The following is an 11868-nucleotide window of genomic DNA, read 5'->3' on the forward strand; positions in this document are numbered from 1 at the left end:
TTCTCATATTGTTACTTTCTCATGAGATATTTTTGCGTTTGTGACCTTCTACCTTAGAATGACAATTCAGACTAGAAATTCAGTCCAAGATCGTATCTGTACTGCATAATTGACAATTTTTACCACGAAGAAAGTTAATTGGATTAGGAACATTTCAAGTACGTTTTTGTACAGAGTTGTGCATTCTTTTGCACACAGTAGAAACCCCTGATTTCCATGTATGCTCAGTTTCATCCAGCTTATTCCTGCATAACTTTGCCTTGTGTGTTACGAATTCTTCCATTACAAATAAGTCAGTAACATTTAAAAAGTGAAATCAAACATATTTCAATAGGTCAATTTGCAGCAAATAAGGTTTTAAATGTGATGATGATGACTATTTGATAGAGATAGTCTGTGCCCATTTCAGTAACTCTGACATGTAGCAAAATATATTGGTTAGCAGAACATTCAAATATTAATTGTTTGCTGCTGTAAATTATCTGTGCATTCTACAGCTAAATGAAGTGAGCTGTGCCAATGAACAGTGGTCAGACTTTCCTCACTGAGACAGAAAATGCTCAGTGATTTCTCTTACCTGGTCATGCATTAATGTTGCAAGATGGGTTGTTTTTCCTCCAGGTGCAGCACACATATCCAAAATTCTCTCTCCTGGTTGAGGGTTTAAAATATGGCTCACAACCACAGAAGGCAAGTTCTATCATAAAAACAAATACGGGAGAATTCAAACCTTATGTCCTGTATCAAGTCCTGTATTAAGGAATGACAAACTTGTTGAAAGAAAAATTCGTTCAGCAATGAAGATACCTATGATATTGCTGTCAGTTCCTTAACAGAAAATGAACCATTTGGATTATAGAAAAGAGACAGAATAGGTCAGAAGTCTGCAGTGGCTCCTTTTTTATTTAAAGCTATATATGAGTACCTATAACTGAAGCTTAAGGGTTCATGACTACAGAGACTACACTGCTGAAAGTCAAAATAAAATAAGCTGATACTGTCACAGACACAGAGCAACTCTGTATATTACAAATATTTTATATTGACCTGTTTATTGGAACATTTACTATATGAACATACTGTTGTAGTATAGTAACGAACAGTAAGACCAATAGGAGGAGTTTAAACTTGCTGAATTAAGGTACCAAGAAGCCGAACAGCTATCTTAATATTATAAACAGAACAGATGCACTGAAGAGAAATAATACGCAATAATTGTGCACAGTACTGCATTTTACACAATATGGAAATATTCTGAAAGATTCTCTTCTAACTTGATTCAACACAAAGGTATAAAAACCTTTTAAATTTGTCTTTACTACGTGTCGTCTTTGGCTAGCTCCTACTTAACAAGGTTTTATTTGAGATAAAATTGACATCTGCTTTAAAAATTAAAATAACTTTTTTTTTTGGAAGGCTGGACAGCTTGATTTTGTTTTAAACCCCGCGTCTAAATCATCATATTTATATCAAAGAAATACAATACCATTATTGGCACTCTAATTGTCTTAGAAATCTAATTTAGGTGTTTACCTTATCTTTTTATGGCAGCAAACTGAAATCAAGAATTTTACCTGATCTAAGAAAACTAGAAAGATTGGTAATTTCATCATCCTATGTTTCAACATAGCACAGCTGGCAAATTGTCATGTCTGATTATTGCTTTTAATTAGTTTTATTGGGGAGGAAAGGTGTCACAAATATTAAAGGTGTGAAAGGAAAAGCTAGCTTGAAATAAGTTCTTAAGTTTTATAACAAAAAATACAAAAAAATTTGTGATACTTTGGAAGCTGTACAGTTTTATGGTAAGAAGTAGTAAAAGCTGTGCTAATGAAAGATTTTTCATGGTTATTTTGTTCGGGTAGATTTTTTTCATTAGGGCTAAAAAGATACGGATTTTTCTATTCAACTTAAAGTCAACCTAATATTTGGAGATATTCCTGATTATCTACAGAAAGATGTACCCTGAAAGAGGTTCATTATTTCAGAGTTCATAGACAGATTCCAAAAACTAGAAGTTCTAGGCAGAGTATATGTGCAAAAAGAATTTCTAAGTTTTGAAGTTAATATCTCCTAAGTCACTTTGAAGTCCCTTATATCTCAGACGCAGTATGGTTAAACCACCTACATGTAGATACTGACTTCATTCTAAACACTTTGTTTTCTTTAAATACAAAGAGTAAATTAGGTGCCATTATACACAATGAATATATAAGGTATTAATCTGTGCTTAGAGGATATTCATTATTCTGCAAATAGTATAGACTTTTACTTTGGTAAAAAAAACCCCAACATACCTGTAAAAACAAATGACTGGGGAGCACATTGTCAAATGAAGGACTAAGATAGACTGGCTCTATCATTTTTACGCCCATCCCACTGAAAAACACAGGAAAAAAAAAAAATCTCAGCTACTCAGATTTATAATTTTTAACAGTATTCAATTAAAATCATTACACTTACAAATTGAAACTTGAAATAATAATCTTACAAAAATGAAAGCACTTATAAATCAACTGAGAAAAATATTTTTACAATTTTGTAATCTGATATTCTTTAAAATTATATCATTAAGTTGGGTAAACCATAACAAAAAATGTGCTACATTATAAATTGGAACTATCTGTAAAAACTGCATACAGCAAATTTATCATTTTTGTACACAAGACAAACTGAGATAGTGTAAAATCTTGATAATGTAAGGAAATGCATAAAAACAGATTTAAATATGTTAATTTCTATCCATAACTGCTTTTGCCTCGCCGTGTGTGCACTAGGGCACTGGTATATGATATTCTACTTAGATTTTCCTCCATTTTTCTAGCCAGTCTGAGATTTCAGTCAAATAACTAAAGAAATTCTATTTCAAAAGCCTTACAGGAACATTGATTTGCCTACAAAGCAAAGGTTTGAACTTAGAAGCGACCTAGAAGCTTTAAATACGGATTAAGTTCTGGCACAGATTTCATTAAGACAAATGTACAAGGAAATGGACAACAATAAAAACAAGAAAAAACTGAGCCAAAAAACAATAGATTACTGAAGATAACTGAATAAGTATTATTTTGCATATGCACTGCAGAGTCCAACAAGAAGAAGAATATGGAAAGCAAACTTGCAGACACCAGATGTAGTGTTACATACTGCCATTCCACGTCATCAACTCAGCAGGTATATCCTACCACTACTTCTACTATATTTAAGCTCTAATAAATCAGAAATCCTCTGACAATGCAATCCTGTTTGCTGGATCTTTTGTAGTTTCTTTTTGGAATGTAAAGTCTCGGTCATTAATTTGATATCCATGCTCTTCTACACTGCTTTTCATGTGTGTTTTAGATGACAGAAGTGGAACAAACCATACACTTTGGCAACAAAATAGAAAAGCAAGTAATCTTGAAATAGATAACCTTGGCAAATGCCATCAATTTTTTTTAAGATATCTGACCTTATGTTCTCTCCACTGCCCCACCAAAAAAAGCCCCTACAAATATTTTTAGAAGATGGAGAAATCGACAAGGCTGCACCTCTGTTCCATCCAAATAGGGAAGTGGTACAGAACAATTTACCCAATTGCCATTTTGCCACAGTGAGAATGTTTTTCACTTCTGTTTGTTTTATATTATTGAAGTCATATGCTAAGCATAAATTATGAAAAGGCTCCCATTCATTTCCTCCTACCTCTCAAGTAAACTAGTATCTGGATACCACAATGAAACTAAATGTTGAGTCCGCTAATACTTATTGTAGTACTTTAATGATAACTGCCATCACATTGCCGCTACCTTAGTTGTGAAGTTCCAGAAGACAGCAAGAGGCACAATTCTATTATATTCCCAGAAACTAACGCTTCCCGAAAAATACTGGAAATCCCAGCATGCAACACAGGTCTGTGAAAGACATCCTGTGGTTTCACATAGGGTACAGAACATTTCAAAATGTCTTCCCATCTTCTTCCTTCCCTTTGCAAAGTTGTAGGTGGAGATTGCAGTTACAATGTACTTACTTCAATGGGCCACTTGAACTAAAGATTTCACTGCGACTCAGTTCTGAAATCCCATTTCCAAGGAAAACTTTCACTCCTTCAAATTCTTTGGCTCCTCTTTTACATTTCCCTTCAATATCTGAATACACTGAGACCAGATCTCCAGCTTTCATAACTGCGTAAAGAAGAATGGAAATGTTGAGATTGATATCATACTTGACAAGACAGCAGTGACCAAGTAATTTAGGATTTTCAGTAGACTACTTACTTTGACTCCTATATCATAGCACAATTTAAACTTCCTTAATAATCAAAAATAAAGATTAACTGATACTAGGCTTGAAAGTGTGTATGTGAATGATGGCTACCAAATGACTAGAGCTATTAAGAGACACAAGGTTACAAATCAGACAGCATGTCTTGTTTTTAAAGAGGCTAAACAAATCTTCATTTTATTTATTTTATCACTGCATGGTAACCCATAAGTTTTAAGCACACTCTTCGGGATTTAGTCCTCTGTGTGTGCTCCAAGCACTAAAAGTACATCAAACAACACTGGTTCACACTTACTGTACAAAGACAATACTAAATTTGTCTAATGACCTCTCAATAGCTAGGTAGAACATAGCTGTAGCTGCTTTTTCTCTATTGCTTTGATACAAGTGATTATATACTGTTGTTGAAACAATTTTTCTAGTGGCTCTCTTCCTTTTAAAGGAACTGCTGTCCTTAATAATCCCCTAAAAGACTTTTACATCTCAAATTAAAACCCTCCAGATCAGTAAAATATGGAAATATACACCAAACACTAGAAGTGTAGTCCTAGGGACTTAACAAACTTTCTCAGCTAGAACAAAAAAAGATGGAAAAGGTGGATCGTTTAGGTGATTTTGTAGAACAGTGAGCAAGCTCTATGCACTGACTGGCTACAAAATATGCTTAAGAATAAAGGCCTCCACTGACAGCAATAAAAAATTTCCCAAAATTACATTTCTGATGTGTCTCTGACTGGCTGGAGCGACCAGAAAATATGACAAGTAAGACTAATAGCAGTTCAGCTTCCCAAGATTTCTTTGAATTGTATTTAGGAATCTTTTTTTCCATTTTCAAGTGGCCTTCTGAACATGCACAAATGCCCTGAATACTTAAATGGTAATATTTGTTGGGTAGTCACTAAACATTTCTTTTTTTACATATCTTCTTTTTACACAATGTGAAACAAAAGATTACATGATAGCCTACTGTTCCTGTCTACTTAAAGTTCACTGAATAAAAACTTGCAGCAATTTAACTCTTCCACCAAGCATATATATCATTTGCATATATGATTTTTTGCAGTATTCAAACATAAAGGACTTTATTTCATTCTGCTGACAACCCTCCTTTCAAACTGCATTACTATTGTGTGCAGTTCTTAAGCTTTTTGTAGCTTATATTGGCATTCCATAAACATAAAGCTTAGAGTTTGATTAGTTAAATTAAACTCAAAGCCCCCTGATAATTAGTTTACCCTCATTTGGGTTGCAAGTTCAGTGATTAAATGGGTGTTCTTGCCATACTCTTTTTTTTCTCCTAGTTAGGCCATCTGTGCTTAATACAGCCTTATTATATTTGGCCTCAAGTGGGTAGCATGCCCTTTTATTTTATGTTATTTTCCTATCTGCAATTCCCCTGAAGTGTTTCTAAAGTTTTATAGTATCTTTTCTTTTGAGTTGATGTTGCATGCATAATAACATGCAGCAATTATGATAAATCACTAGTTGACTCAAAGAGAGATTTGAATATTTATGAGGTTGTCTAAATAAGCAGTTTCAACAACCGCTACGGCAATATACTTATTTCATTATCAAGTCCTAGATTGAAAAACATTCCTGTTCAGTGAATTGGACTTAAGCACATGCTTAAAACTTCTTGAAGATTTATTCCTGAAGGGGAATGAAGTTAAGTGGCTAGATAAATGCTTAACTGACTCACTTTGTTTAATAATAAGAACCATGATGATTAGTAGATCTCATCACAATAGAATAATGAGGTGAATCATCCAAAATTATACTGGTTTCACATAAAGTTAATTTTATCTTTAAATAATAAATAAATAAATAGGCTGCTGAACACTAAGCATGTATACGTAGATGTTTTTATCTTGTCTCATAGGCATTGAAACAAAAGTTTCCATTTCTTAATCTAACATTAAAATTGAAGTTGTTTTCTCATCAATAGAAAAAAAACTTTTTAATAGAACTCTCATATACAAACAATATCAAATGAATCACCTAATGGATTACAAAAAGAAAATCTGTTTTGTTAGATCTGTAACGTAGATCTGACAGGATCATGAAGGCAAGTGCCTTTGTGACTGAATGAAGAAATAACATAGCTGGAAACAGTATCTAATAAATAATCAACATACATCCAGTTACCATCCAGATGTATCTATTGTAGCACTCCTTTTTTTTTTTTTTTGATGACTGGAAAGCAGCAAATTTCTGTGACTTTATTCTACTGAACATTCATATTAAAAGTTACAGTATTCAGTAGTAAAAATCTCTTTAAAAGCCAGGTTTTACTTTGAACATACTCTTTAAAAAGATTTTCAGATTAAAACAAGAAAACGAAATCCTTGAGAACTAATGCTGCAGCTAGGAATTATGTATGGAGAAAGGAACTTCAAACAGGCCAGGTGAGAAATAACTACATATACCTTATTACAAGTGTAATGCAAAAATAGTGAAAAACTCCCAAAAAAGCCAGAAAAACTTTAAAAAAAATGTATTCCCCATAAATTACAACGGTAAGATTAATTTCAGCTGTGAATAGAAAAAAATTAATGTTACTGTTTATTGGAAATTGTCATCAAGTGGTGACATTTTTTCCATCCTCTTTACAACTCAATAGGGTTTATTTAGAGAACTCTTACATCTTGAGGTAGATATGATCCCAGGGACATAAACATGTGCTCCTCGAAGTACTGCATATCCACAGTGGGCTCCAACAATGACTTCTGATGCATGTTTTTTCAAATCTCGCCTAAAAATACAACATGTAGTTCAACTAAAAAAAAAAAGTATACTGAAAAAACCCCAAATACCCCCTAAGTAAACTCTAGTTCATAAATACTGCTTTTGTTAAAATATAATAGAAAAAATAGTTAACTATCATGTATTACATTTAAAAGATTTCTTTTAATCCCAGAGGATCAAAGGAAAGAGCCAAGAAGGAAACTAGTCCTCAAAATAAAGCAGATTCTGACACATTCTGCCTGTTGCCACAGGAATACAAATAAATTATACTGGGATGGAGAAATAATTCTCTATACCTTCCTAGGCCAGATGATTGTAAAGTGATTTTTTGTGTTTAACAACTGCTAAGTACTTTTATAACAAATGTATAACCAGGTGCAAGGAACTTTGCCAGTAAGAATTGTGAAGGAGATAGTTACACCAACTTATTAAAGTGTAAACATATTTGAAAATAAAGAGAACAGAATGTTCAGAAAGATACTACAAAAGAGAATTAAATGAATGAATGAAGAATAAATAAAAGCACTAAATGCTATTTTAGAGTGTACATAATTTACAAACTAGTACTACTTTTTACCAATCTCTACCTAACCATGATATAAACTGAATCTGAAGTATGTTAGTCTTCATTATGAACAGATACTTTAAATAAAATGGCCCTCAGTAAATTCAATAAAGCAATGATGAAACTCCATAGGGGCAGACACAGATGCAACATGGGAAATATCCAAACATATCTTAAGAATGAAGAACAAATAGTCATTTTGTAGGGGATAAAATTGACTCAGGAATCCTCTCAGCATTATTGATCCAGTCTCCCTAAATCTTGTTCTGGACTTAATTCCAGTGGAAGAAAACCCTGCCTCTATTTAGCTATAGCTCTATCTTCCACCTATAGTTCTATCTTCTGTCTGCCACCTACCTGACTTTCCAGAGAGGAATGGACTTCTGTTACATTTTCCCTATAAAAAGTTAATCTCATAAATAAGGAGAGAACGCTCTCTATGTTTTCTTACATCTTTTAAGGACTAAAACTCTCACCTGGTTAGGATATGGACTGTCCACTAGGTCTTAATATAAATTGAGTTGTGCTTCATTGATCATGAGTGAGTTAGTTATCATAACTGCTTAAGAAGAAATCTCTAAGTAAAATATGTTATGACATTTTAAGGCTAAAGACTGAAAATTGCAAACCTGGGTCCAATGACAGGAATTAATAAGATGTCCTGGAGTTTCGGGTGCTCAAGAACTGGAACACATAGTCCTTTAAATTGCTGTTTCATTAAAAAACATAATTATTAAGGAATGCTAAAAAACCTAATACATAAGTATTTAATTAGACTGAAAGCTATTTTTCCATTCATAATCTATAGCTGTAGAGTACAGAAAACAAATGTAGTGAAAACAGTTAAGAGAGGTTGGGAAATAGTGTGCAAGGAGACACTCCATATTAAAAATACTGCTGTAAAAGACTAAACAATTAATAAATTGAGAAATAACAAGGCCATAAAGGCATTCACTGAAAACTGACTTCAGGGACTGGGACAGTGTTCTGACACTCATAACCCTACCACTGGTTTTTGATTTCTTCTGGAAGAAGGTGGTGTCAAGTTGTCATCAGATCACAGTAACACCACCAGAGAATCTTGGGTCTAACCTGTGTCATCTTTTTGATGTTATTAATTATAAACCACTGTTTAACTCTAGTCATGTATTGCCAGTCTTACTTAATACGCCAGGTTGGTAATACTTTTATTTTTCTTTTCAGCCTAACTTTGATTGGGTATTGAGAGCCAAGTTCTGAATATAGTTGAAAAAAATGACAGCTTGCCATTTTAAAACTGTTCCTGGACTTCAAAAAGACAATGTCTTCTCACCTGATCCTTCTAAAACATAACCTTAAAACATGCAAAACCATAAATTAGTTTGCATCTGATAAATAGGTATTTTCACTTAAGAAAGAAAAAAAATGCATAAGCATACTTTTGTTAAAAACTGTTATGTAGTTTCTTTTTCTAAAATAACCACAACTCAAAACACAAAAAGTTTATGAAAAGCCAGTCTTAATTCAGTTTTCAGGAAAGCATTTTCCCTTGAAGCAAAACATCATACTGCAATACCCATCTCCAGATTTCTACAATCAAGCTAAAATTAGCATAACACATTACCATTCCAGCCACCAGAATACTGTCAACTGCCTCTGCATCTTGGCTGCTGTCATGCAATAGCTCCCTGTACACCCACTAGCATTAATAATTTACTTAAAGAAGAAATGGATCTTTTTAGACAGAGTGAAGATGTAGGATAGAGTTTCAAACTAATCTACTTCTTAAACATAATGGCTTACATATTATCAGAAAAATAAATGTTTAATTAAGGTAAGTAAAAATCCAGAAAATTATATAAAGATCAAAAACAGGTTAAAAAAAAGAAAATACAGCAGCTGCAGGGCATCATGCTGGCTCCAGTTTCTAAAACTGTAATACAGATTTTATCACTTTCCTAAGCAGTTTGTGTAATGAGACAAGCAGCCATTCTCCTTTAATCTTAAATAAAAATGCTCTAAACATGCTGAACACAGCATACTGCACTACGGTTTTTATCTCTTTCTACCTACCATCTTCTGTAGACTTACAATGCCTTTACAGTATTTACTACAGTACTACCCCAATCCTATCTAAGGTCGGATCTGCCATATGAAAAAGTTTGTTGTCTTTGCCCTCTGTTATTGCCTTTCTTGGAGGTATTGGATGAGGAATACTGCTAGACAATGAATTTTCATTCAACATTTAAAGCTGAAAGGAAATCAATATGACTGCATAATGTTAATACTAGTGGACATGTATTAAATTAAGGAATAGTTTCCAGTAATGAAAAGCTTTCATAATCAGGCAAAAGATTAAATATCCTGTTATTTTTGCTGTAACAAAGAAATTGCACAAACCTTCTGCATCTCTTCAAACAGCAATTTTTTCACGTGTTTCACTGAGGCCAAGTGGGTATTAACTCTAACAGTTGTGAAACCTGGTGGATGAGATAGATGACTTAACAGAGATTGATATTTACTCTCCACCTCCTGTGTACCTAAAGCAGTGATAAGCTGAAAGTGAAAGAAGAGATTTTATATTACAGAGATTCACAGAGCAGCCTCTTGCTCAGTGCAAAAAAAGCACCGAATAAACATCCTGTACAAATGGAGGAATATGGTTGTGTGGTGTGCAATAGTGAGGAATGTCTATGTCTGGAGGCCTAATTCCAGTGAAAACCTCACAAATTTCTTGAAAAGGACTTGTTGGAAAAACAGTCCTATGAGCAAGATCATTGTAAACAGGCTGCAGCAAGTACCAAAAGTAACTGCTAGTGAGCTCTGTGATACTGTACAAAGAACAGTCCTAAGGAGATGGAAGAGTAGATTCAAAACTATGAATTAATAACTCTTATCCCAATATACAAACCCATCATTTTCATGTCCTTTGACATCAGGAATTCATAGATTGGCTATAGTATTTTTGGTTCTATACTGGGGTAAGGGAGTATTTCTTGTCAATATTGTGTGGTTAATAAGTGGTTAATTTTCTCTGTGATCATTCTTCAGTGGGATCCAAAACTGAAGTCTCAGATTTATGCTAAGTTTAGTTTAAATATTTTTGTGTTACTTTGACCCAACAGGCATAAAGACTAATTTAATATTTTAAATAGAACTATATATAAAATCTCTGTCTAATGCAAAGACAATACCTTATTACAAGGTATTAAAGTCATACAAAATATTAAATCAAAGTAATATTAACAGTGTTCAATTAGTGAAAATTTGTTGATGATTAGTAGTATCTATTTCACATACCTCATTATTTCTGAACACTTTGGTGAGATACTCTTCAACTTCATGTTGGAAAGATATTTTGGGGAAAAAAGACATCTTCTTTTAGTTTTTAAAATCTGCTGGTAAAGAACTGAAATAAGCAAAATATTTTCTTAGTTGTTTTTCACAGAATCATTAAGGTTGAAAAAGACCTTTAAGATCATCAAGTCCAACCATCAACCTAACACCACCATGCCCACTAAACCATATCCTGAAGTGCCACGTCTACACGTTTTTTGAACACTTCCAGTGGTGGTGACTCCACCATCTCCCTGGGCAGCCTGTTCCAATGCTTGATCCCTCTTCTCTCAGTGAAGAAATTTTTCCTAATATCCAATCTAATCCTCCCCTGGCGCAACTTGAGGCCATTTCCTCTCGTCCTATCACTAGTTACTTGGCAGAAGAAACCAACACCCACCTCACCACAACCCCTTTTCAGGTAGTTGCAGGGAGCGATGAGGTCTCCCCTCAACCTCCTCTTTTACAGACTGAACAACCCCAGTTCCCTCAGCCGCTCCTCGTAAGACTTGTGCTCCAGACCCCTCACCAGCTTTGTTGCCCTTCTCTGGACATGCTCCAGCACCTCAACATCCTTCTTGTAGTGAGGGGCCCAAAACTGAACACAGGATTCAAGGTGCGGCCTCATCAGTGCCGAGTACAGGGGCACGATCACTTCTCAAGTCCTGCTGGCCACCCTATTGCTGATACAGGCCAGGATGTTTTTGTCCTTCTTGGCCACCTGGGCACACTGCTGGCTCCGATTCCGCTGGCTGTCAACCAGCACCCCGAGGTCCTTTTCCGCTGGGCAGCTCTCCGGCCACTCCTCCCCAAGCCTGTAGTTTATTTATAAATGTAACATAAGATGTACCCACAAACTAAGCTGCAGCTTCTGATTCTTCTGTTTTAATAATGCAATTTTACTGTACACAAAATTCCAAATATTGCTCAGGATACGACTGTAACAATACTGTTAATTACATTTCAGAATATGTTCGTTAACA

General features: G+C 34.3%; 1 protein-coding gene across 1 annotated transcript in view; it reads right to left on the minus strand.

Moving 5' to 3' along the window:
- NSUN6 (NOP2/Sun domain family, member 6) overlaps positions 1-10924 on the minus strand; it is a 19647-nt gene extending 8723 nt beyond the window's left edge. Inside the window, exons 1-7 of the mRNA XM_010281670.1 lie at positions 10850-10924; positions 9950-10105; positions 8200-8279; positions 6903-7012; positions 4007-4160; positions 2298-2379; positions 578-697 (exon numbers count right to left, since the gene is read on the minus strand). Of these exons, the coding sequence (XP_010279972.1) occupies positions 578-697; positions 2298-2379; positions 4007-4160; positions 6903-7012; positions 8200-8279; positions 9950-10105; positions 10850-10924 (777 nt within the window). The remainder of the gene's footprint in view (positions 1-577; positions 698-2297; positions 2380-4006; positions 4161-6902; positions 7013-8199; positions 8280-9949; positions 10106-10849) is intronic.
- Positions 10925-11868: the final 944 nt, after the last annotated feature.

The sequence above is a fragment of the Phaethon lepturus genome, unplaced genomic scaffold (genome assembly GCF_000687285.1).
Source record: "Phaethon lepturus isolate BGI_N335 unplaced genomic scaffold, ASM68728v1 scaffold38402, whole genome shotgun sequence".
In the NCBI taxonomy this organism is placed as follows: Eukaryota; Metazoa; Chordata; class Aves; order Phaethontiformes; family Phaethontidae; genus Phaethon; species Phaethon lepturus.